The following is a 27,394-nucleotide window of genomic DNA, read 5'->3' as shown; positions in this document are numbered from 1 at the left end:
ATTCCTGCCACGGTTAAAAACTTCTGGGGCCATTTTTATGGAAGATTAAAGTGACATAGGAATAGATTTCTTACTTGAAATTGTTCAACTGCTCCATTGTACATGGACAACGACTGCCAGCTTGGACAATTGGGAAGGTTTAAAAAACCCATTTGCCATTATTAGGTACATCCTACTAGTCCTGGCACGCATGAATTGGAGACCACAATTGTTTCCATGCTCACCCTCACGAACTGGGCTATGGTGTAGTTACACAAAGTGCTCGAAACGCCAAGCAACGACCCCACAAGACAAGTAGTAATGCACCAGAGTTTTATTTATCACAACTTAGGCAAAGCAACTGAAGATCAGAAGCTCGTTTCCAATCCCTTTGAAGGAGTCGTGTGACGCCTCTTCGAAACAAACAAAGCCACCGTGGCGCTTGCTGCGACAGCCATCACCAGCGCAGCCACTGCCAGACCAAGGACGGGAGCAGCACCTGTAAAACAACAATTGAGAGAAAGGGCTGGTGAGTAACTGCGGAGCCATAAAGCTAGGGTTTCCACATGCTGGAAGTTGTGGGGGCATTTGACCTATCCAAGTATTTGGTCAAGGTGTGAAAGACGTACTGTTCAAATTTGTCACTCACCAAGGTTTGCCATTTAACACTGGTGGATGGCTTTAGTTCAGCACGTCACACATGTTATGTTATTAAAAAATAATCACAAATATCATTAGGTATGTTAAACAAATTGAGATTTTAAAACATATTTACATCTGACGACCAAAGCACATTTAAGAAGGATCATGGCAATATTTGTTGGTCATACCTTTTAGGGCACTGCTGTAATATCCGTGTTTTGTACCTTTTCAACTTGTTATTGGGGAAGGGGGTTGTAGTTGGATGTCATAGGCCCTTTCAAAGGAGTAAGAAACCAGACTTCCATAAACAAATTGCTTCCTCCCCAAACTGCAAAAAGTTCCGTATAGAGATTAAGTATTACAGACTGCCAATTCATGAGAGGTCAACCTTAAAGCGTCATTGCCTCATGGATGTCCTGGTTTTAAATTAGGTCTGCATTAACCGCACGTACTTTTGGTGAACATGCTTCTTTTATATAGGTATCATTTTTGAAACGGATTGGTCTACATCAGACAACCTTCTTTATGGGCTAGTCCGAGTCAAACCAGAAAACGCGAAAAGGCAAACAGTACAACGACAATCCATGCATCAGAGCATTTATATCCCTGGGCGAGCAGATACATCATGGGACCTTTTTGCCAGTATCAAAGTATGAGAAATAGCTTTTAACCGAGACTGGAAAAAATGTGCCATGAAAGAATCTGGTAGCTTTACCTTTGGATGCAGATGTAGAAACCCGTGGCTGCTGCTGTTTTGCAGGGCTGCTTGGCTCAGCACCATCTGAGAAGGGCTTGGCAATCACGATGGGGCCCAGCATCACATCTTCCACCGCATACGACGGTCCTGAGTGAGAGGACCACATTTGTAATGCAGCGAATGCCCAGGCTTAAGCCCACACACAACTGATGATGATTGCTTGTGTTGCAATCCAAACGTCATGATAATTTTTGTATTTTCCTTCTACGTGACTTTACCGAAAAAAACCAAGAATATGAATCCCTGCAGTCACAAAAGCTTTAAATCGAGATTATTTCTATTTAGTTTATTTGGCACATTACTTATTTCAATCGCGATGCCTCCATTCCTGATTGCCACATCCCTAACACCATTATTTAGGCAAGGCTTACCATAGTGAATGTCGCAGTTTGGCTTTTCTGACACTTTCCAAGAACGTAACTGCCTTGATATTCAAGGGTTTTCTGTACAAGACTAAATGGCTGAATACGACGGTTGTACTCACCAGTCACTGCTGCCACATCCCTGCGCCTTCTTCCACTGGGGCACGTGGACTCGCAGCAGCTGCACACCGAGTCAGAGCCATCAGCAGAGACCCACCTGCATTGCACACAAACGCCGTCTGTAGTTACACAGGCAATGCTTACTCGTATCCGTTCACATTTGAGCAAAGTGCCGATTGAGCACCCGTTCAGGGAAAGCAACGTACAGCGATGTACCATTTGGCCAGCACCACGGTCGACCACAGCGATGGCGACAATACCACTCGATGGGAGCAGTGGCCAGGAATACAATTCTGGGCGTAGTTGTGTTTAACTGTATGACGGCACCCGACCTGTAGAGTCAGAGCATTATAGGAAAGTACTGAAAGTATTTGTAGCATGAAGGGAAAGTCTGTGACCAGGACCACTTCCAAGGTTGTTACACACCAGCCCTGGTGATCAGCTGGAAAAAAAAAAAAAACTACGAAGGCGAGGCTCGGTTGATGCGCCGACATTAGCCACGAGTGAGATTTGAACTCTGGCTACGAGGCTGTGATTTTTCAAAAGGAGCTCAAACGAATGACAGACGTCGTTTGCAGGCCGCTACACTTGTTGCTAAACTCAAGACAAGTGCAGGCTATGACCAATAATCACCTGAATACATCTAAACAAGAAAAGACCCGTGAGACTGCACAGGAAATGTTGTAATACCAGTTGCAGCTAGAAACCAAAGTCAGGTCTCAGGGATATTAGCTAAGCACACAGGCATGCAATAATATGTAGCCAACATGCAAGGCATGGATTGAGCTATTGGATGGAAGACACTGAAAAACAAATTGCTGAGCAATACAAGGAAGCAGACCAACCTGTATGCAGCCGAGGGGCTGTAGGTGCAAGCTTTATTGACAGCCGTTGGAGATGTAGCAACATCTGCAACCTTCAGCTGGCAGAAGACGAAAACCTAGACCGAGAAGAGGAAGATGGTTATTACTCAACCACACTGCCTACCACGTGGCTAAAAGGTGGTTTCTGTAGAAGCCTGCATGACAGTAGATCACCTGATCGCCACTGTTGGTCAACGTCGCAAGGAAGCGGAAGGAATCTATGAAGAAGCGAAGGACGTTGTCACTTTGCCGGAGCAGGAAGCCAGACGTGAGGTGAGCATCATACGAGACTTTGCCATCCACCAGACACCTGCACAGGCACCGTAGATGTACGACACGTGACTTTACATAGGGCAGGCCAGCAGAAAGCCAGCGCTAGGAGATGTAGTACTCCTCTTCCACTGTATAATACTGCACAGAGGGTGCGCCAAGCCCACCTCTTAAGGGGCCCCTCCCACTCGCAAACCAAATCAGTCACCAATGACGCACATTGACCACATCTCTCATCAGTAATGTACCGACAGACACCACATGATAAAAATTATTAACCATACACCCGGTCAGGCTTAACCATCAGAGCAAGATTCAGCAGCATTCCAATGTCAGGCTCTGTTATATACTCAAGCAGTGGAATGCCACCTTTAAGACAAGAAGCATACACATTCATCGGGTGGGATTAGGAGAGAAATCTCACCCAGAGTTAGAAATGATCTGGTAGCTGAGGGGAGAGTTCCTGTCCGGAACCGGGGTTGCAAAGCAGCTGACCACGAAGATCCGCAGTGGAACGTGGTTCAGTGTCTGCACGCTCGCCTCGACATGCAGAGTCTGGCCCAGCTGGTATACGGTGGAAGGTCGCGCCACACTCCAGTCGTCTTCATAAAAGAAAACACAATTAGACATCTTCAAAACACAATTGCCAAGGCCGAATGCAGACTAAAAGCGCAGCCAGGAAAGTGCTTGCTCACGCCACTGCTTGTGGAAGAAAACCAGATAAATCATGGGACCTCCTTTGCCAATACCAAAATGAGAATAGGTTTCCCTTTTTTCTGGCAACAGGATGTTAAGATGTTAAAACAGCAAACTGAAACGTTTTACAAATGAATCATGTCTGCATTAACCATATGCATCATCTTTGAAACTCATTTGGTGGAAACCAGAGACCGCTTTCTTTCTGGCAGAGTCTTTTGGCCTGACAGAAATCCGTCTGGTGTGGACCAATCAGTTTCAAAGACAATGCATATATTATCAGTTGTTTTGTTTGCATTCTGACCACAATTAGTGGTTAATGTAGACACGATTCCTTGTAAAAAAAAGTTTCAGTTTGGCGTTTTAACATTTTAACACCAGTTTTGTTGCCAGAAAAAAGGGGTAAACCTATTCTTAAACCTCAGATAAAGTTTAGGGACCAAGGGCATATATCTGGCATATTCTTCAATACCAAGCAAACATCTTGAAGGGTTTATAGTCTAAACTGTCATCCTGGTAGTAGCCATGTGCATAATAGGCAATCAACGTCCTCGTATTACCACTGACCGGTCATGAGCCTCAGCGTGAAGCTCAGCTGCTGTTGCATAACCTTGGCGCTGCTGAAGGGGATCCATGTGGGTTTGATGGCATTGCTGGACACGTTCCCCTTCCTGCAGTCAGGAAGAGATCAGGCACACATTCTCTACAAAGAGCAGAGGTGGGTGATGCTCAACTGCACCAATTTGTGACCAGATTATTATTGCAATGTCGTTAACATCTTACAACGAATAGACAAGCGAAGAGATACAGAACCATATTTTCAGAGTATATTTAACATCGCAACTTACAAGACATTTATCCGACGAGGACCAAATAAGAGCAAGTAGACGACTTGGGGGAATGGAGTATATAATTAAGAGAACCGTGGTTCATTCAGTATGCAATGCATGCACCACTTCAGGCGTGGACACTCGCAAGGCTGGATGTTTGAGACAGGCCACGACAGGCGTTTTTGATGTGAAGCCATCAGTAAAGTTGCCACTAAAAACCCCCACGACAGTCAGCACGGAGACTTTCCATCGGTGGATTAACTCGCTGACATTGGCTTTATTGAAACTCAGGCCTCGCAAAGCTAAAGCACACGAAACGGCACGTAATTTTTAAAGACAGTGGTAGAATTGTAAACAGTTTAGCTGGACTTCTAAATTAAGCAAATGTCAACAAGAGACTGCTGGTGAACTCGCCTGGGATAGCGGCAAACGACCGGCACGGCGACGTAGTTTGTGCGGATAATGCCCGTGTTGGACGTGGGGCGGTAGTAGAGGGAGTTCTCGTAAGACAGCAGCTCTGCACTCATCTAAGAAGGGAGGAAGACGTGGGGTTTATTACCTATTGCAATGCTAGCGGAATAAAAAAAAAAAAAGCTCAAACACCTTGGTGAAAGACCCAATGCAGCAGTTCCTTGGTTTATATAATTCACCTAGCACATGTCCACCATAAAAAAAAACACACCCACACCAACCATGGCAGATGCAGATTCCCAATGTATTTTGGAAGATTAAAAAAGCTATAATGTACGACTGGTCAACCAGAACAGACCTTACCATGATAATGCAATGACCGATCTACAAATACTAAGGGGACTTCAAAGCGATAAACCCCGCTGTTATTGAAGAAGTCTGGCTTGACTCGAATGCGGAATTGTAATTCTTCTGCATCTATACTCTGCAAAAACATAAAGCAGTTGGATTGCGCAGATTATGTTACAGCAGCATTAGCAGCCAGTTACCTGGAGGCTGCTGCCACAGCTTTCCAGTGCGTAGAGGAAGGTCACCGTCCCAGCAAGGGCGTCGCTCCCAGTGACGGGGCAGGCTGGCACTCCCAGGGACAGGTCACTCGCCTGGGCCAGGTGACCCGTGCCGAACAGGTCCCTGCTCACGGTCAGCGTGAGCGTCGCCTCGTCACACACCACACTCACCGTGGCGGAGGTGGCCACTGCAGCTGGCGGTGCCGCACGGGACGAGACGCGAGAGTTACCCAAAGTGACACAGGTGGTCAGTGAAGCAGTAGAAAGTGTCAGAGCCTCGAGTCAATCAGCCACACGGAGCTGCTAATGCAAGAGTTCGAATTACCCAGTAGCACCTCAATAAATGTATTACACGCGTTACGACAGGTTAAGAATACGTTTTGGTAATCCACTACTGGATCAAGTCTCGCACATTGCGGTCGTCAGTTTGACCATACAGATCAGTACGGGCCGAATTATGGCAAAGCCCCAGGTCTAGACACTTGTCGCCAATGTTAACATTACCAGGACGCAAATTCGTGTTCAGGTATATAGAACAGTAAATTAACCACCACGCCACACTACCAAACCCATCGTTAGTGCGAGTATATTATGGTGTTCACATCAGTCAACACGGTAATTGCATTGAACGACAAAAACACAGGTTTGTAAAAGCATCTTTCGACCAAACTCCACTCACCAGAGGCAAGACATAACAACCCCAAGACCGAAAACAAAGCCCTCGTGATCTCCATCGCAAGGACAACAAAAAACCGAGACTTAGCACGGCACCAGCAGAGCCAACACAGCTACTGTCCCGACTCGGGGCTTTTATCTGCGCGCGGCCTCATTCAGTTTCAGTAATTAACCAATTAACTCCTCCTGCGTACGTGCCGCGTGATTTGCGGTGCAGCTCCTATCCTTGCACGTGCGCCGAGATCGAGCAAACCTCTACTGATGAGACAATGAGTGACTCGATCTGCTCTGATAAAATCTCGCTGATTAGACAATGCGTGGGTGGATCTGATCCAATCTGGATCGGGATCGCTGAGTGCTCTCCATATAAAAGGGGTCCATGGCCTAAGGCAAGCGACGCAGCTGATGATTTGTTTTACGATGGCGGCTCTGCGAGTTTTTCTCCTGCTCCTGACCAGGTGAGGAGGCGGAGGGGCGTGCTGAGTGGTGTTCAGGGATGTTCCTCAACAGCTCTGGATAATGAAGTCTTGTGTACGTTTGTAAGAGAGGGCGTTTCCATATCGCTTTGGGTGACTGACCTGCATGGAGAAATGCATTGAGATAAAAATGTGGAAATGCGGTCCTGAAATGTCTCGCTTGCCCCATTGTGGGTGGTGGGGTTCCAAAGGTGGCTTTGCGTGGCGCTGTTTACACCAACTCCTTCGTGCACCGTGCTGGCCTTGAATAGGCCCTTCCTAAAATCGCTACAGGGCCACTTATTTTTTTGTGGGGGGGTGCGGTGTTTGCCTCTCTCTCCTCCCCATGCGTTCTCTTGTCTTGGCGGTCACGTGTCTCGTACTTCCCGCAGCTTCCTCTGCCTGGGCTCCGTCCACGCGAGGCTTCGACAGTCGCTGGGACCGCGGACGCTGGGGGAGCCGAGAGGTAGGGGGCTCTGCTGCTGCTGTCGCCACATGCAAACCACATCGCGCATTCTCTCAATACCACTATCGTGTGTATGGACACCGCCATGCACAAGACTAATTGCGGCGTCTCTCGGTGAACTGGAAAAGCGTTATCGGCGACACGAGATACCAACATGAGCGCTGCCTGGACGAGGTGGAGGGGGGGTGAATTTGTTGTGTGCCTGCCGTTGGAGCGGTCACGTGACGCGACGTGATGGCTGCCGTTGGGCATAGGCTGGCACGTGGATCATTAATAATCCTCCAGCGCATGGAAAAGGGGGCGTTCGGGGACATTAACTCTCCCTTGCATATTCCTTTTTACGATAATAACGCTTTCGAAAAATATGGCTGGTGACTGATGGCACGGCCCTTGCAACTTTACTTAAAATGGTGAATTGTACAACATTTGACTGCGCAGGACTATACGTAACACTCGCGTGCAAAATCATCACGACCTTGTTCCTTTCCATTATAGTAACAAGGAACTGTGCACTCGCGTTGATAATTTGCATATCAGGCTCTACCTTGGCAACTTTCTACTACAATTTCAAGAGTATAATGCAGGGGTCTACAACCAAAATATAATGTTTCAACCAACGGCTTCGAAGCTGCAGGCTGACGATCCCTGGTGTGAGGTTCATACTGTCTAGTCGTGCACGTGCCTTTTGACTTTGCGCCAAATAAAAAAAAGCAACACCTTACAGACTTGTGTGCACAGTAAAGTAAAGGGACTGCGCCCACCCACCAACCGTCGCTGGCTGTTTTTTAATTGCTCCGTAAGGTGTAGTTGATGTTGACGTTTCAACTTCTGAACTGCCTCCCCCAGGTCTGCTGAAGCAATGCATCTCCTCTACCCTGGGTTTTTCTGTGGGATGGAGCAGCTCCTCTCACAGTGACTACCGTGTCTTTGTACGGAGTGAGTCGACGAGCTTTCAATTAAATCATGATGACATAATTGACATCTTGATCCATTGTATGATTGAATATATGAAGCCACTCCAAGGATACGATCAAATTGATACGGGGCTGAGATTCTCTGGTCAATTGTTTGGTCACAACTGCTTCGTTTTCGATTCGCTTTGACCTCGCAATTTCTCATATTCGGTGTCTATTTTTGGTTCGTGTTGTGAAATGTAATTCGCATGAACGATGGAAATTTTAAGAATCTGGAATTCAAAGCGTAATAATGTGTTTGCATCATGGTTCATTTCAACTAGTCTAATACAACGGACGACGACGAGAATCAAATGTTATTCTTCCATAGGATAATTGTGTTTACTAGACGGGTGAATCCCTTATTAATCGATACCACCTCTTGCTTGCCTGCCCAATGGGCGCTCTCCCTTTCATTGGAACATTTCATGCAAGGTCGTGACTTCCGTTCTAAACTGAACCTGATGACTCCTGTCAGACTCTGGTTCTCTACTCGCATCGTCTGCATTTCCCACCGGAGTCCTCCGTTGACGACTTGGGAGATCTTGTCGCTAAATCCGACACGCTGCCTTATTTACTAGCAACTATTAGACGAGGTCGTTGTGCAGGTTTGGGAGTGCCGTAATTCCAACAGTGCATTGAGGATCCTGTGTCCTAGAGACGTTCCTGGTTCTGTGGAGATTTCCTATTCGCGTTCACACTAACGCCATACTTTGTTGTTTCTCTCGCTTGCAGTGACGCTGCCCACATGAACTTGTGGTGCGCAATCCATCCAGATGCAGGTTTTTCTAACTTTGTTCTTGATGTCTCCAGCGGTGCAGAATGAGGCCGTGGATGTGGAGTCTGTGCAGGGGGACTGCGGCTTCTCCATCGCGAGGGACGGTGCTGCGCTCCACTTCACCGCTGCTGGTGATGCCTGCCACGTGCGCGTGGAGGTGAACACGAGGAGACCGTTGTGACTTGCGTCGATGCTAAGTACCCGCTGGGACTGCTGTGGTAGTAGCAAAATTGATGTTCGCAATCCATAACCGGTCTGCTATCACATGACACCGATGTCTGGCCATAATGAAATTTGATTTTGTCTACTGGTATTTTCCCCTCCGCATTTGCTTAGCTCGTGCATTTGATTTTTATAGCTATTTCAAAGATTGATTTTTTTTTTTTCATGGCGTCCACTCTGAAATTTGTTTTCAGATGAGTTTCATTGCCCTTTCTATTTATGCCTACAAGATATGGTTATTTCGATCATGCCTAGGTGGTAGCGATTATGTTTCTAGTTTTATACAGCAGCTCATTCTCTTGATCGGTATCCCTGTACAATCGATGCAATGCTCATTCCATATGTCTTGTTATCAAGATCTTGCCATCCTTGTCTTTTTAAATCCTTTATTAAGTTCGCTTCCTTGCTTACGACCGTGCAAATCTTTCGGTCGTTTTTTAACCCACTTCCCGTGATCCAATCAAGCTGACATTTTTGCACACAGACTCGTTGTGCGTGACAATTAATTTTCTTTAATTTTTTTCCAAAATTGTATACTTTAAGATACAATTTTTGAATATTTAATTATCAATTGCTTAATGCTGGCAGACAATCATCTGACCCATAGGTGGCAGCCATCTCAAGCCAGAGGACGAGAGGACTCTAGCCGCCACGCATGTAAAGGATTTAGAGTGAAAAACTTTGTTTTTACGGGTTAATTTTTTATCAGTTTACCTTGGTTTGCACTTACCATTTGTGCTCTTGTTCATTGTAGTATGCCATGTTGCTACATTACTCTTTAAACCAATCCTAAGTATCCTTTATTGCCCATGGCCTTGCCTCATTGCATTGCTTTTTTGTCTTTAGTCTGTGTCTCGTCAGTCTTATCTCCAGCATAATTGTTCTCTTGCGGTACTTAACGGTAAAGGATTTGCCATCTAGACGTCCATTTCACCAAAGTGGCCACCTTAATAAAGGTAATGTGTGAACGGTTAACTCTTACATCACCAAACTTACACGGCAAAACAAGCTTTCAGTTTGTGTATTTCACGCCTGCCAATGGATGCAGCTTTCACGATACTATTCAATGCAAAGAAGGGAATCGGAGCAGTTTGATGCTTGGTATAGAATAAACGGCACTGTATTGCTACAGAAGGTCACTATCCAAGCTGACCTCTAAGAAACCAACGTAGATGTCACAAAATATTGCACACAGGACTTGGACATGTATGAGCTACAACGGCAAAATGTAAGTGGCAGACCTAACCAACATACGAGCTTTGTGCCAGAAATATATGCACTACTTGAGGTTGTTTGCACAAGACATGAAAGTCTTGTGAAGGGTGGTAATTTGTGAGTGCTATGTGTTTGTGGGAAGCATAATGGAGGTTTTGTGGGAAGGTCAATATGGAAACTGTATTACACACGGAGCAGCGCAGCATCCGTTTGAACAATGACAGGGGTTTACCTGGGAAAGTGACTTCGGACCCAGGAATGCAACCCCCACGTGCAGTCTACCTGCCTTAATTTGGGTGATAGGTGGTGGCGGGTTTCCCATTTGACAGCTTTACTTGTCATTAGCCTGGCCTCGCCCAACAATGTCGAATGCACGAAATCTGCTGATTTTGTTTAAGCCTTCCTGGAGCACTGGCCCCGAGTCCGATTTTGAGGTCTGCTTATTTTACCAGGACGGCAGGAGGAAGATCCAGGTGGAGCTGCAGGAGATGCGGCAGGGGCTCAATGGGCTCTTCTGGGCTTTCACCATCGACTGCCCTGAGAACCTAAGATCAGCGAGGGCTGGAGGTGAGTACCATTGATTTGACTCTGCTAATCGGACCCACAGACTGCACTACCTGTGACTTGGTGCTATAGAATAGGTCTGCTGGCTTAACTGCTTTTCATGCCCTTGGCATTTACTGGACAAACTTGCAGCTTGAATCCTTTTCCGATGCACTTTCCCCCCCCAATGGCTGATTGCAATAGTTGCACCATATAATCGCGTTTTCCTAATGCACTGCTGGTTGGTGATGCCCTGGGTCGTGAGGGTTAATTTGACCATGCTTCACCGCGCTGCTCCTTGTTGGCCGCGGTTCGGTGGCACTAACCTTCAATGCAACAAATTGTGCTGCACTGTCAGAGCCTTTTACAGCCAGTGAGCAACGTGTTTGCCCATTTTTGCTGTAAACTCAACCCTGCTCTGCTTCTGAGATTGCGTGCATTGCTCGGGTGATTTGGTCATGTGCCAAGTAACACTCATTCACTTACTTGACACGTGGCTCAAACGATGCCGTTTTATTTTAAGTACGTGTGGGGTTTTGTACGATGACCTGTTGTGCTCCTGCTGCTGTTAGAGATCGCCACGTGCTCTGGTCAGAGCGGGAACTTCCCATGCAACTCTGTGCAGAGTGTCCCGAGCGCGGACGTCTGTGCACAGAGTGGCTGCTGCTACGACCCCACTCTACGCCGCTGCTTCTACAGTGAGGCTGGTACGTAGCTGACTCAAAACAGAAGTTCCATAATTCACTACCTAAACTAGGCTCTTGCTTTGAGGTTCTATGTTGGCACAGTAGCATCCTGCTGTGCTGGTTCCCTGAACTTGTTCCATCACCACGGGCTGCATGGGGCATCTTTCGCGATTCAGCGAACTCTCCATTACCCTCCCCGCCATTCTCCACCCAGTGTGCACCACAGATGGGCGCTTTGTGGTGCCCGTGTCTCGGAACCTAACGTCTCCACCGCTGGACCTGAGCACTGTGCACCTGACTGGCGGTGGCGGTGCGCAGTGCAGCCCCGTGCTGGTGTCTGCAGACCTTGCAGTCTTTGACGTACCCATGGCAGCGTGTGGTGCCACTGTGCAGGTACTGGGCTCCTGGACTCTGCTTTGCCCTGCCCACATCCTGATGGTTGTTGTTTGACCTTGTTGAACTGCTGCATCGGGACCCTTCCTGATGCACAACTCATTGATGTGCAGAGCACAATCATACACGAGTTGATAAAGAACAACAGGGTCATTTTATGATTGAGTGTCAAATGAATCGAGTGCCAAAGCAGAATTTAGGGGGAGTCGAATATATAATTTGTAGCAAATTGTGAGCAATTTGGACTCCTGGCCAGTACCACTTATCATTCTTTTGCTTGATCACTCAATGGCATTATCGTTTTGTGTGAACTACTTTTTGGTGTGTCCAGTGGAGTGGGCAGGAGCTCGTGTACGAGTTGATGTTGGTCTCCGAGCGGGAGCTCTGCATTGATGGAAGCGTCGCCATCACCAAGTCGTCCACATACAAGTAAGCACTGCAAGTGCTGTGCTCATGAGGGTCAAGCATAAGTCTTGCAGAGGAGACCCACCCCCATAAATGTCCACTGTCCCTGCGACCATAAATATTTGCAGAACCGTGACCAATCTGCTTCCTTATTCAACTATTTATTCATTAAATTGGGACATTCAACGCACAAGGGCGCCTTTTCCTCGTCACAGGATCTTTAACATCTTGAAGTAGTAGGAATATAGCTTGTGGCTAATGTAAACACGGTATTAACCAAGGTGGTCCCTACACTGGTACGTCTGCAAAACACCCTATCGGTCCGCTGTGTCGCTCCTGCAATCTCTTGCTGCCGTGAGGGACGTTGTGCATGCCTTTGGCTGGTGGTGTCTGTTTACCAGGATGGTTCTTCAATGCCGCTTCCTTGGAAGTGGAGACCTGCAGCTTGGAGTGCAGGTGAGCACTCTTCCACCGCCACCTCCAGCCACGGCCACTGGGCCCCTCTCCCTGCTGCTCCAGGTCTTCACTGGTGAGTACTCCTCTCTCCCACACCCTTTGCACCTGAGTGGACAAATGTCACCTTGAACACGGGTTGTGATGTCGCTCTACCCAGGGAAAACTTGGGTCTATTAGCTCTGACTCGAAGCCAGCTGAAAGTCGTGCTTTTTTAGCCATTGCTCAGCTAGTAGCTCAACCCTGGTTTAATTTCCACTGCATGCGATTTTTGAATGCATTAATCGGCACAGCTGCTGGACTTGAACTGCAAACGAACGTTGCGCTAGGCTGTGCTGCCAGTATTGTGAACCTGCCAACAGATTGATAATTATCCATAAATTAACTAAAACGACTTGCACATTCTCCATGGTAGCACGTGTAACTTAAAATGCTAACTTCTGCCGTGGTTTTGAATCTAGCAACGACCAGCTGAAACCATTTTAGTGTGGGGCCGACATTGAAAGGGATGACAATGCCCTTAATTCCCATGGCTCTACCAAATGAATCTTTTTGCACAACCCATCAACCAAAACGGTCTCCTTGAGGGCATTGTTTAAAGGCAAATTTGACTGGCTTTCTTAGCCTCTTGTCAGGTCACCTTTGCTTGAACGAATGGTGGTCAATAGCTTCATTCGTTATCAATTGACTAGAGTTTGGCCAACTGTTAGCACCCGATTCCTACCCCTCGGTGTGATACCGTGCCCGTTGCAGCATCTACAGACATTTAGCGATGCCGTTGTATACAGTATGTAGACAACCATGCGGAGGTGAGGGTGACAGCATTTATTATGAAAAATACAAATGAAATATCAACCACGGTTTCTATGCCAGGACAAAGTTGCGATAATGGCCCTAGTTCTATTCAAAAGTAATGCGCACGTTTTAGACTCTGTGTGCCTTGTCCAATGTGCTCTAAACAGGACCCTTACACCACTAATCCACATGCCTTGTGAACCATATCTGCACGCTGCCAGACAACTCCTACACCACGCCGTACCAGCCCTGGCAGTACCCGCTGGTAACGCTGCTGGGAACGCCGCTCTACGTGCAGGCGTCACTGCTGCACCGCTCTGACCCCACACTGGTGCTCTTCCTGAAGGACTGCTGGGCCACGCCCACGGCAGATGCCACCGACCCCACGCAGTGGAAGCTTGTGGTGGATGGGTGAGGCTGGGCGGGGTAGTGCTCTTTAAACCCTCTCTCGGCCACAGCAGGGCCTGCAGAGGCAACCTGGTTCGAGGCATTGGTTGTCTTTTTTTTTCCCCACGTAAACAGTTGTGCTAATTACGTCGCCTTTCAATGACAACAGTTCATGTAATGGTGACTGAGCACTGGCGTCGCTTGAGCAAGATTGCAGTGCCATCCAAAATATCAATGGCCACAACGCTCCTTGGGTTGTTCTGGATGTTAACACAGCCACCCTCTGCCTCCCAGAGCTGGTGGTTTGGACAAGGCCGACTATATTCAGTGATGGTTGCATTGCACAGATGCACTGCATATTGGCAATTGGGCTTGCCTTGCTGGTCGTGAACATGTCTTGACTAAAGTGGCCTTCATCCTTGCATGCATATTGCAATAAAGATGCGTGCATTCAATCCGATACCTGACACTTGCTTTGAATTGAAGGTTAACGGCACTTTTACCTGTGCAGCTGCCCCGTGCAGTCTCCTTGTTGCAGTGTGTCCTTCCCTGGTGTCGCTGACCTGCCACTGCCTTCTCACTACAAGCGTCTGGCACTCCAGGCCTTCGCCTTCATGAACTCTGACCGCAGCACCACCCGTGACCTCGTGAGTGCCCGCTTTTTTCCGCCATTAAAAACCAGGTCACCATGGAGGTATGATGTTTACGGTGTACAACTGGGGAGAGCAAAAGTACTACCTAAAAACATGGGGAAACTTTACTTACCGGAGCGATGCATTCTGTCTGCCACAGGTTTACTTGCACTGCTCTATCGTGGTGTGCGACAGCTCCAGCCCCAACTTCCTCACCGAGTGCAATCGGCAGTGTGGACAGACCAGGCGCTACCGTGAGCACCACCGCGCCTTCTATTGAATATCTTGCACTTGTATACCCAGAACAGCCTCGCAGAGTAACGATTTGTCCAGATGACAACGGGGTTTTAATGTTGGTGGTCATGTTGCTATGTTATAATTTCTATTTAGAGCACATTTGCTGTGACTTTGCAGACTGGTTTTTAACAAACTGTGACATGCCAAAATTACCTACTCGTTCGATTTTCTAGGGAACTTGACCTGCAGCATATAATGTCCTTTCGTATGGACCAGTAGTCATCAACCGATTTCTGTTGTTCCAGAGCGCAACGCCATCTCTGACGCTTCCAGCGTGGTAGGAAAGCACGTGGTGTCGCTGCAGGGCCCCGTGCTCTTTGAAGAAGCACCTGTTAACGACGCGGCTCTGTTGCTGGAGGCTCCCTCTTCGTCGTGGGCCTCGGCTGGGACCCTGTCCATTCTCCTCGTCATTGCCACAGCCGTAATTGCGCTCCTGTCTGCTGCCATTGCCGTCAGAAGGCGCAGGAGCCGGGCTGTGGCGCTCGACGGAAGTAGCTATTGATGACTACTTGTGATTGCTGGAACTTGCATGTCTTGCTGACCATTGACAAAAATAAAATTCTTAAATTTGCTACTGCTGTCCTAACCTTTGACGAGGTGTGTGTGCAATATGTAGGCAGTATTAGTGCTGCATTTGTTCACGTTTCTTCCCCAAGGCAAGTCACTCGATAGCAGTAATTTGTATCAAGGTTTAGGCCATTGGCTTCTTCAAACAATAGCACCTTGCCATGCTTAAATAATCTGAATCCAGATTTTATTTAAGCTTTTTTCCCTAAAACAAGCAAACGGTGTACATGTGTAATGTAGTAACTCGGCGGGAGACGACTTCACGGGTAACACACTCTTTATTTTACCAACTCGTTCACAGGTGACTAACACCCACTTAGTATCTCGGGTGACTAACACCCACTGAGCTATTCGGGTGACAAACACCCTCTTAGCTACCCTGGCGACTAACGCCCTCTTAGCTACCCTGGCGACTAACGCCCACTGAGCTATTCTGGCGACTAACGCCCACTGAGCTATTCGGGTGACAACCACACTCTTAGCTACCCTGGCGACTAACGCCCTCTTAGCTACCCTGGCGACTAACGCCCACTGAGCTATTCGGGACACTCCCTGCCCAGGGTGTCCGTCTTGACTGTGGGTCCCCAGCCCGACCCCCGTGGGCGTCGGACCCCTGGTCCCACAGTCTCGCCTCCGAGCCACACAGGGCCCCGGTCCCCGCAAGGACGGCGGGACTAGGGGTCTCGGGGCACTAGGTCTTCAGCTCCGTCTTCGGGTCTTCAACTGGGTAACTCTCCCCGAGTGCTCTCGCGCGTCCCCCTTTATACCCCACCTGCGGACGTCGCTGCGAGCACCCATCTTATTCGACCAATCACTCGGCGCTGGCTACGATCCTGTTTTCCCACATCTCAGCGTGCCTCACCACCCACGCCGCGCCGCCCCGTCATCTGTCACTCCCGGCGCGCGCGTCCACACCACGCCCACAACGCGTGCCCAACCCCGCACCCCGCGCCGCCCCGTGATCCATCACTGTCACAGTCGGCGCACGTCAACACCACCACTACATCACCCCCTACCACATAGCTCGCAGCCGACCCGGCTGCTATAAAAATATACAAACCCCCCCTGTGTGCCCCGTAACACAACACAACAACAAGAACAACAACTAACGTAACAACACAACACGACGCGAACACTACCATCCGCAACCATCAATCAATGCCACCGCGACAATAGAACAATATATACAAACCGGCGAGTGACAATAGCAATGTGTATGCAGAAAGAAAAATAAATGGAAATTTTTTTTTTTTTCTTTTTTGACTCGTGCAGCGTCCCATTCTTTCCGAGCGTCCCTACAACGGGACATTACCCCGGCAGAGGGGAACACCGGGCGAGCTCGGTGTTGAGAAAAAACGTCTTCATGAAAATTGTTGTGCCCTAGCCCGAGTCCGCCTTGCCGGTCCGTCGTACGGCACCAGACGCGGTTGAACGTCCGGTGGTGCCGGCGGTTCAGGAAGACATCGGCCAGGCATCGAGGACCCGTGCGTGCCGCGGGGTTCAGGCTCCCGACGGTCAGCAGCCGTCAAGCCCGAGGCACCTGGGGGTGGGTCAGGTGGAGACACGTGAGGAGCAGCCTGCGACACCTCCCTCCCCAAGTCGACGAACACATCACACGCCCGGTCGTTACGGCACAGAACGGGGTCACACGGTGCCGCATAGGGCTTCAGTCGGGAGGGGTGCACGTACCAACGGCGTTTTTCCCATTTAATCTGTATACTCTGGGGTCGTGCAACCCGCACAATTTCCACCGGTCCCCTCCAAGGTCTCAACAATTTGGGGGACGTAGCCAACGGTGCATGTGGACAATGCAGCCAGGCCTTATCGCCTGGTTTCCAATCATGCGTATGCACCCTCCGCCCATGCAATCTCTCGTTCGCGATTTGCCGAGACCGCGAATTCAACCTCGCCGCCTCCCGCGCTTCAGTCAATTTGGCGATATTAAATTTGATGTGGTCTGCCAACTTTGATTTTGCACGTGGCTGGGAAATCCCCAGTTGGACGTCCATGGCCGGATCGGCCTCCCGCCCATACATAAGAAAAAATGGGGAAAACCCCGTCGCCGCATGAGGGGCCATTCGATAGGCCGCGAGTACCCCCGGCACCTGTAAGTCCCAATCAACCTGATCGTCGCAGACCTGTTGGCACAGCATAGACGTAATCGTCCTGTTCAGACGCCCAACCATCCCGTCAGTCTGCGGGTGGTAGGGGGAAGTACGCACTTTCATTGTACCCAACAGGTCGCACACCTCGCGCAACAAAACGCTCGAAAAATTATTTCCTTGATCCGTCAGCAAGCGTTCGGGGGCGCCCTTGTCCAAAACATAACCCTGGACGAAGGCGTCCGCCACCGCTGCAGCCGACTGGTTGGCGAGTGGCCATGCCATGGGCCATCGGGTGAAGTATTCTACGCCAACCAGCAGGAACCTATTTCCCCTCGGTGTAGCAGGAAAGGGCCCCAAGATGTCCAACGCAACCAATTCGTTTGTGCGCGAAACTTGAATGGATTGCAGCGGTGGATTAGCTGCCAATGGTGGCGGTTTTCTTTTGGCGCACCCTACGCATCCCTTAAGAATGTTCGCCACGTCGATACCCATCCCCGGCCAATAATAGTCTCGCTGGATTAGGGCGAGCGTTTTGTGAAAACCCAGATGCATGAGCCGTTCATGAGCTGCCAGAACGACCCTACCCCGCATAGCAACAGGCACAACGAGCACGTGACGCCGGGACATGTTGTCCCACTTCATCAAAAGGCCCTGTCTGCACACCCAGGAACCGACCCGCGCATCCCCTACCTCGGGAGCGCCAACTTTTCGACGTAGCGTAAGTAGGGAGCTGTCGGACATTTGGAGACGGCCCCACTCAATGAGGGGCAACGACAACAGCGAATCCCTCCCCGTGGGAGCGTCGACTCCCAATTGCACTTTGGACAAGTTAGCAGAACCGGCACACAACGAGTCCAACCACTCTGTCCCCTCATCACTTGGAGGATGCGACTCGACAGTGAAATCCGCTTGAGCCACGAGCCGTTCCTCAACGGGTAGCGGCGCGGCGTGAGCCAGCACCGTTCCCTGCGCAATTTCGGCCGGCCGCGACCCCATATTCAGGACCCTTACGAACGGCTCACTGTCCCCTCTCACCATGGTTTGAGCAACCGCTAAGTCGAGGCCCCTTCTGGCCCTGTTAGACGGCCCCAACAGCACCCCCTGTGCCACCGCACCCACCTCGAGTGGCTTCCTCAACCGAAGGGGTACCAACATTTTCGATCCCGGGGGCACCCTTACAGTCTGAGTTGCCAGCGCCTGCACCGTCGCACAAACCGTGCGTATTTTGGTAGGGCTCGTCAAGAACGCAAGCCGCCGACCTGACGGAAGCTCAATGCAGGCCTGATCTATGAGAATTTTGATGGGCATTTTGGACAAAAAGTCCGTACCTAGCAAACAGGGAACGGCCAGCGATGATGATACAAAAATAGGGCCCGCCAATTTGACGTCACCAATGCAAATAGTCGCCCGAATCTGGCCGATGATCCCCAGGGATCCCCCATTCGCCGCATAAAATGGCACGTCCCCTGACAGAAGGGGTCTACTTTTGACGGGAAGAATGTTATAAATAAGGTCCGAAATGATAGTGGCCGACGCACCCGTGTCCACAAGCACCCGGACCTCAACCCCGTCAATAAACCCCGTTACCACGGACGACCCGGCCGACGCAGCCACTATCCTGTGGGCCAATTCGGACCATTCGACTGCTTGCGGGCCGTGTACGGACCCCCCTCGCCGAAATGAACCCCCGGCACCCAGCCGCGAACCCCCCACCGCCAAGCGGCGACCCGAATGTGCCGTGTTTGTGGACTGAGCGTGTGAGGTGCCGCGACTTGCCGGGTTTTGTTGGGATGCCTTGTGGGCCTGGTCGTCGTCCCGACGTGGTCCTGTGGCGCGCTGACGCGGGGCCCGGCACCCGGCTGCGACGTGACCCCGAAGGCCGCAGTTGTAGCAGACGACGAGGGACGTCGTAGGTTTCGGTTGCTCCAGCTTGCGGGATGAACGTGTGGGCGAACGACCTCCCGTTCTCCACTCCCCCGGACGCGATGCAGCGAAGGCCTGCTCCTGATCCGCAGCTGGCTGAGGTTCGGCGATCGTGGTGGCCAGTACCGCGTTCCCCGCCAATTTGCAGACGACCCCCGGCTTGCGTTTGAGGACCTCGTACGCGTGAATGCTCGTGGCGATCGCCAGGGAGCAGATATCCATCTCGTCCGCCACATTGATGGGGACCCCCAACTCGTGGGCCAACGCCAGCAGCTGCTCCGTCACCATGGCGTCCTTCCCCTCCTTATCCATGCGGGGAAAAGCTGCGTCCGCCAAGGCGAGCAGTGCCGTGCGATAGGCGAGCGTCGTTTCTCCAGCCACCTTCCGCCGATCGTAGAACTGGTGGCGACACGTGGAGGGCGGTCCGAACACCTTCGCCATCAGGTGTAGTGCGGCCTGGAGCGTAGAGCGGGACGACCTTGCAGCAGATGTGAAGGCTGCAAGCGCGTCGTCGTCGAGCATCGCTGGCAACGCACGCAGGGCAGTGGTGTCGGACCACCCCGACATCTCCTGATGAGCGAGGAACCTTCGTTGGAAGGCTCCCCAGTCGCCCCCATCCGCCTTGAACGCCGACAGCGCGGGCAATCTTTGCTGGAGGACCCGATCGTCGTCGACGTCGGAGAGATTTTCCCGCGCTCCGCTGTAGTTGTGTAAAATGTCGGCTCGGTTGTCAGGCGCAAAATGGAGAGCTCCGGTGCGCGCTGATGACGTGGGCTGCGCTGAGCTGAGGTCTCCGGTCACGTGGTGTCCGTGTTTCCCGCCAATCGATGGCGGCCCCTCAAAAACGGCGGCAACTTCCAGACTTTTGGCGCGAAGCGCCTTTTGGCGGGATCCCTCCAACGTCGCTTTCTCCACCAACCCCGCAGCCGTTTTTCCGCTCGCCGGAACGGAGATGTCCGCCAAGACAGCGGCGGCGGCGAGTAGCAACTCCGCCAACCAGGAGTGCGCGTCTTGGAGGCTGGTGTCGGAGGCAAGCGGAGCGTCGGCCATCACCGCGAAGTGCTGCATCGGCGGCAACTCCTCGTCCTCTCCTCCCGAGGTTGGTGTCCCCGGTACGCCGTCGTCGTCCCGACCTCGCTCGTGGGTACGGGTAGTCTTCCTCGTGTCCATGCTTCTTGAAGACAGGTTTACTTCTGACGCCAGTTGTAATGTAGTAACTCGGCGGGAGACGACTTCACGGGTAACACACTCTTTATTTTACCAACTCGTTCACAGGTGACTAACACCTACTTTGTATCTCGGGTGACAAACACCCACTTAGTATCTCGGGTGACTAACACCCACTTAGTATCTCGGGTGACAAACACCCACTTAGTATCTCGGGTGACTAACACCCACTTAGTATCTCGGGTGACTAACACCCACTTAGTATCTCGGGTGACAAACACCCACTTAGCTATTCTGGCGACTAACGCCCACTGAGCTATTCTGGCGACTAACGCCCACTGAGCTATTCGGGTGACAAACACCCTCTTAGCTACCCTGGCGACTAACGCCCTCTTAGCTACCCTGGCGACTAACGCCCACTGAGCTATTCTGGCGACTAACGCCCACTGAGCTATTCGGGTGACAACCACACTCTTAGCTACCCTGGCGACTAACGCCCTCATAGCTACCCTGGCGACTAACGCCCACTGAGCTATTCGGGACACTCCCTGCCCGGGGTGTCCGTCTTGACTGTGGGTCCCCAGCCCGACCCCCGTGGGCGTCGGACCCCGGGTCCCACAGTCTCGCCTCCGAGCCACACAGGGCCCCGGTCCCCGCAAGGACGGCGGGACTAGGGGTCTCGGGGCACTAGGTCTTCAGCTCCGTCTTCGGGTCTTCAACTGGGTAACTCTCCCCGAGTGCTCTCGCGCGTCCCCCTTTATACCCCACCTGCGGACGTCGCTGCGAGCACCCATCTTATTCGACCAATCACTCGGCGCTGGCTACGATCCTGTTTTCCCACATCTCAGCGTGCCTCACCACCCACGCCGCGCCGCCCCGTCATCTGTCACTCCCGGCGCGCGCGTCCACACCACGCCCACAACGCGTGCCCAACCCCGCACCCCGCGCCGCCCCGTGATCCATCACTGTCACAGTCGGCGCACGTCAACACCACCACTACACATGTACCAGGAACATTTCCCATCACACAATAGCAAACTTTCAAAGGTACATCAAGAATGTGGGGCACAGGGGGAGAAACGGAATACTGAAGGTTAACTTGCTTAAAGTAAAGGTTTGGTTGTGACATTACAAAGCATCTGTCCACTTTGTCAAAGTGCTCTTCCCCTGGAAAGGAACCACAACGCTGTGGTGGCTTGACTAGACATTTTTTGTGGCCTTGTGCACGAGTGGCTTGGTGCTTCAGACCCCTGGGTTCTGATGCAGTGACGACGCGTCCATCTCTAGCTACATTTGGGTGATTACTGGAGACACTCTGCCTCAACTCTGTTCCTAAATGGATAACTGCTTGGGCATGGCCATCACATGCTGATAGCCAGGAATTTCCTGTCTCCAACCTGCATGAACTCTGGGACCTGTGTTTAAACATCTGCCTGGAAAATCCGGCTGTTGGGAAGACCGTTTGCATCACACATGGGCTGGAAATCATTGACTCCCTCTCTGAACATGGGCCTCCCTTCTACCGGAAAAGTAAACTTGAACAGTGTTCTAGATTTGAAGGAAAGCCACCCACACATTCCTACTTAACCTGATTCCCACCACCACCCGGCTCAAGAGTTCTCTCGTCAAAACTATACCACAGAGCTCATGGCATTTCTGACCAACACCCCCTGGCCAGTGACTTAAAACAAGTACATCGGACCCTCAAGATGAATGGATACACTGACCGCAATATCCGCCAAGCTGTTTCTCCCCCCATCCAAACAACCACTTGAAAATCCGATCAAAACTATCACGTTGCTGTAGATGGCAGGCGTGACCAAAAAGATCTCCAAAATTCTAAACAAACCTAATATCCAAGTCTGATACAGTACATAAAATCCGTGATCTAATCCCATCTATAAAAGATGTCATTCCTGACTTGCAATACCCTGGAGTCTATAAACTGAGTTGCAGCTGTGGTGATTGTTACATTGGTGAAACTAAACGTCATGTGTCCGCGAGCACAAGTCAGATCGGAAACACGGCAAAATTGAGTCTTCCACCGTTGCCGTTCATTGCTACAACGCTGTGGGCTCTCATGATATTGTCTTTTCCGAGACCAAGGTACTCTGCAAACATTCTGGCTATCATCAAAGGTTTGTACAAGAAGCCATCCAGATATACAAACAGACAACTTCAACCGTGATGATGGGTACAAACTGAGCAATCATTGGAAAGATGTTATTAACCATGTAAAAAATTTAACTACACATATTTGGACCATTTTATTTGACAGGTACTATTCTACTTTACCGAGTGTTGACACCCCCAGCGTTTAACAGTACTGCTTATTAAATCCTTTATATTAAGTTCACTTGCTTGCTTAGGACCGTGCAAATCTTTCAGTCGTTTTTTAACCCACTTCCCGTGATCCAATCGAGCTGACATTTTCCACAAAGACTCGTTGTGCGTGACAATTAATGTTCGTGAAATTTTTTTTCCAAAATTTTACACTTCATAGGACAAAAATATTATATTTAATTACCAATTGCTTAATGCTGCCATGCAATCATCTGACCCATAGGTGGCAGCCATCTCAAGCCAGAGGACGAGAGGACTAGCCGCCCCGCATATAAAGGATTTATAGTGAAAAACTTTGTTTTTACGGGTTATACTTGTTAAATCCTTTATATTAAGTTCGCTTGCTTGCTTAGGACCGTGCAAATCTTTCGGTCGTTTTTTAACCCACTTCCCGTGATCCAATCGAGATGACATTTTGCACACAGCCTCGTTGTGCGTGACAATGCATTTTCGTGAAAAAAATGTTTCCAAAATTTTACACTGTTTAGGGAAAAAAACTTAAATATTTAATTACCAATTGTTTAATGCTGCCAGACAATCATCTGACCCATAGGTGGCAGCCATCTCAAGCCAGAGGACGAGAGGACTCTAGCCGCCCCGATGCCACGCAGATGTAGTGGTGGTGTTGACGTGCGCCGACTGTGACAGTGATGGATCACGGGGCGGCGCGGGGTGCGGGGTTGGGCACGCGTTGTGGGCGTGGTGTGGACGCGCGCGCCGGGAGTGACAGATGACGGGGCGGCGCGGCGTGGGTGGTGAGGCACGATGAGATGTGGGAAAACAGGATCGTAGCCAGCGCCCAGCGATTGGTCGAATAAGTGGGTGCTCGCAGCGACGTCCGCAGGTGGGGTATAAAGGGGGACGCGCGAGAGCACTCGGGGGGAAGTTACCCAGTTGAAGACCCGAAGACGGAGCTGAAGACCTAGTGCCCCGAGACCCCTAGTCCCGCCGTCCTTGTGGGGACCGGGGCCCTGTGTGGCTCGGAGGCGAGGCTGTGGGACCCGGGGTCCGACGCCCCCGTGGGTCGGGCTGGGGACCCACAGTCGAGACGGATACCCCGGGCAGGGAGTGTCCCGAGTAGCTCAGTGGCGTTAGTCGCCGAGTAGCTAAGTGGATGTTGGTCATCCGAGTAGCTCAGTGGCGTTAGTCGCCGAGTAGCTAAGTGGGTGTTTGTCACCCGAGATACTAAGTGGATGTTGGTCATCCGAGTAGCTCAGTGGGCGTTAGTCGCCAAGTAGCTAAGTGGGTGTTTGTCACCCGAGATACTAAGTGGGTGTTTGTCACCCGAGATACTAAGTGGGTGTTTGTCACCCGAGATACAAAGTAGGTGTTAGTCACCTGTGAACGAGTTTGATAAAATAAAGAGTGTGTTACCCGTGAAGTCGTCTCCCGCCGAGTTACTACATTACAACTGGCGTCAGAAGTAAACCTGTCTTCAAGAAGTATGGACACGAGGAAGACTACCCGTACCCACGAGCGAGGTCGGGACGACGACGGCGTACCGGGGACACCAACCTCGGGAGGAGAGGACGAGGAGTTGCCGCCGATGCAGCACTTCGCGGTGATGGCCGACGCCCCGCTTGCCTCCGACACCAGCCTCCAGGACGCGCACTCCCGGTTGGCGGAGTTGCTACTCGCCGCCGCCGCTGTCTTGGCCGACATCTCCGTTCCGGCGAGCGGAAAAACGGCTGCGGGGTTGGTGGAGGAAGCGACGTTGGAGGAATCCCGCCAAAAGGCGCTTCGCGCCAAAAGTCTGGAAGTTGCCGCCGTTTTTGGGGGGCCGCCACCGATTGGCGGGAAAGACGGACGCCACGTGGCCGGACACCTCCGCTCAGCGCAGCCCACGTCATCAGCGTCGCCGGAGCTCTCCATTTTGCGCCTGACAACCGAGCCGACATTTTACACAACTACAGCGGAGCGCGGGAAAATCTCTCCGACGTCGACGACGATCGGGTCCTCCAGCAAAGATTGCCCGCGCTGTCGGCGTTCAAGGCGGATGGGGGCGACTGGGGAGCTTTCCAACGAAGGTTCCTCGCTCATCAGGAGATGTCGGGGTGGTCCGACACCACTGCCCTGCGTGCGTTGCCAGCGATGCTTGACGACGACGCGCTTGCAGCCTTCACATCTGCTGCAAGGTCGTCCCGCTCTACGCTCCAGGCCGCACTACACCTGATGGCGAAGGTGTTCGGGCCGCCCTCCACGTGTCGCCACCAGTTCTACGATCGGCGGAAGGTGGCTGGAGAAACGACGCTCGCCTATCGCACGGCACTACTCGCCTTGGCGGACGCAGCTTTTCCCCGCATGGATAAGGAGGGGAAGGACGCCATGGTGACGGAGCAGCTGCTGGCGTTGGCCCACGAGTTGGGGGTCCCCATCAATGTGGCGGACGAGATGGATATCTGCTCCCTGGCGATCGCCACGAGCATTCACGCGTACGAGGTCCTCAAACGCAAGCCGGGGGTCGTCTGCAAATGGGCGGGGAACGCGGCAATGGCCGCCACGATCGCCGAACCTCAGCCAGCTGCGGATCAGGAGCAGGCCTTCGCTGCATCGCGTCCGGGGGAGTGGAGAACGGGAGGTCGTTCGCCCACACGTTCACCCCGCAAGCTGGAGCAACCGAAACCTACGACGTCCGTCGTCTGCTACAACTGCGGCCTTCGGGGTCACGTCGCAGCCGGGTGCCGGGCCCCGCGTCAGCGCGCCACAGGACCACGTCGGGACGACGACCAGGGCCACAAGTCATCCCAACAAAACCCGGCAAGTCGCGGCACCTCACACGTTCGGTCCACAAACACGGCACATTCGGGTCGCCGCTTGGCGGTGGGGGGTTCGCGGCTGGGTGCCGGGGGTTCATTTCGGCGAGGGGGGTCCGTACGCGGCCCGCAAGCAGTCGAGTGGTCCGAATTGGCCCACAGGATCGTGGCTGCGTCGGCCGGGTCGTCCGTGGTAACGGGGTTCATTGACGGGGTTGAGGTCCGGGTGCTTGTTGACACGGGTGCGTCGGCCACCATCATCTCGGACCTTATTTATAACATTCTTCCCGTCCAAAGTAGACCCCTTCTGCCAGTAGACGTGCCATTTTATGCGGCGAATGGGGGATCCCTGGGGATCATTGGCCAGATTCGGGCGACTATTTGCATTGGTGACATCAAATTGGCGGGCCCTATTTTTGTATCATCATCGCTGGCCGTCCCCTGTTTGCTAGGTACGGACTTTTTGTCCAAAATGCCCATCAAAATTCTTATAGATCAGGCCTGCATAGAGCTTCCGTCAGGTCGGCGGGTTGCGTTCTTGACGAGCCCTACCAAAATGCGCACGGTTTGTGCGACGGTGCAGGCGCTGGCAACTCACACTGTACGGGTGCCCCCGGGATCGCAAATGTTAGTACCCCTTCGGTTCAGGAAGCCACTCGAGGTGGGTGCGGAGGCACAGGGGGTGCTGTTGGGGCCGTCTAACAGAGCCAGAAGGGGCCTCGACTTAGCGGTTGCTCAAACCATGGTGAGAGGGGACAGTGAGCCGTTCGTAATGGTCCTGAATACGGGGTCGCGGCCGGCCGTAATTGCGCAGGGAACGGTGCTGGCTCACGCCGCGCCGCTACCCGTTGAGGAACGGCTCGTGGCTCAAGCAGATTTCACTGTCAAGTCGCATCCTCCAAGTGATGAGGGGACTGAGTGGTTGGACTCGTTGTGTGCCGGTTCTGCTAACTTGTCCGAGGTGCAATTGGGAGCATTGAGGGGTTTGCTACTCGAGTTTGCTGACGTGTTCAGCAAACATAAGTACGATATCGGCTGCACTGACCTGTTGCGCCACCACATAGCTACAGGGGACGCGGCCCCTATTCGTCAGAATCCCTTCCGGCTCAGCCCAGCCGAGAAGGAACATGTGCACTCGGCGGTTAATGATATGTTGGCGGCCGATATCATTTCGCCCTCTTCTAGTCCGTGGGGTGCTCCCATTGTCCTAGTAAAGAAACAGGACGGGTCCTTGCGGTTTTGTGTCGATTTCCGCCGCTTAAACAAAATCTCGATGGCGGATGCGTATCCGCTCCCCAGGATGGATGAGTCGCTGGATGCCTTGGCGGGAGCACAGTTTTTTTCCACACTCGATCTGCTTTCTGGATTTTGGCAATTGCCACTCGATAACGAGTCTAAACCTAAAACTGCTTTCCGGACACCTGGTGGCCTATTTGAATTCAACCGTTTGCCCATGGGCTTACATTCCGCTCCCGCCACGTTCCAGAGACTCATGGAATTGGTTTTGTCGGGCCTCCAATGGGATACCTGTTTGATTTATCTCGACGATATCATCGTCTTTAGTCGGACTTTCGAGGAGCACCTCCAGCGACTGAGAGCGGTGTTCCTCAGGATGCGTTCCGCTAAGCTTAAATTTAAACCGGCTAAATGTTTTCTGCTTCGGGAATCGGTCAGGTATTTGGGCC

The 27,394-nt window shown here is 51.5% G+C and overlaps 3 protein-coding genes across 3 annotated transcripts in view; 1 reads left to right on the top strand and 2 right to left on the bottom strand.

The window, feature by feature from the left end:
• Window positions 1-27,394, bottom strand: part of LOC144953089 (uncharacterized) — a 405,883-nt gene that overhangs the window by 38,224 nt on the left and 340,265 nt on the right. The window lies entirely within an intron of this gene.
• On the bottom strand, window positions 348-6,230 carry LOC144953074 (zona pellucida sperm-binding protein 3-like). Its single transcript, XM_078883592.1, has 10 exons — window positions 6,176-6,230; window positions 5,479-5,690; window positions 4,930-5,046; window positions 4,257-4,356; window positions 3,418-3,595; window positions 2,898-3,033; window positions 2,706-2,800; window positions 1,863-1,957; window positions 1,337-1,465; window positions 348-478 (listed from the first exon to the last, which is right to left on the bottom strand). The coding sequence occupies exons 1-10, from the start codon at window positions 6,228-6,230 to the stop codon at window positions 348-350; spliced, it is 1,248 nt and encodes a 415-aa protein (XP_078739718.1).
• LOC144953193 (zona pellucida sperm-binding protein 4-like) lies at window positions 6,592-15,353 on the top strand. The gene is made up of 13 exons (XM_078883752.1): window positions 6,592-6,629; window positions 7,019-7,092; window positions 7,939-8,028; window positions 8,859-8,980; window positions 10,713-10,827; window positions 11,376-11,510; window positions 11,704-11,882; window positions 12,214-12,311; window positions 12,689-12,816; window positions 13,757-13,946; window positions 14,434-14,569; window positions 14,715-14,808; window positions 15,097-15,353. Exons 1-13 carry the CDS (start codon window positions 6,592-6,594, stop codon window positions 15,351-15,353), a joined length of 1,656 nt encoding a protein of 551 aa, XP_078739878.1.

This window comes from Lampetra fluviatilis, chromosome 72 (genome assembly GCF_964198595.1).
Source record: "Lampetra fluviatilis chromosome 72, kcLamFluv1.1, whole genome shotgun sequence".
NCBI classification, from domain to species: Eukaryota; Metazoa; Chordata; class Hyperoartia; order Petromyzontiformes; family Petromyzontidae; genus Lampetra; species Lampetra fluviatilis.
This window is presented reverse-complemented; position numbering and strand designations above follow the sequence as displayed.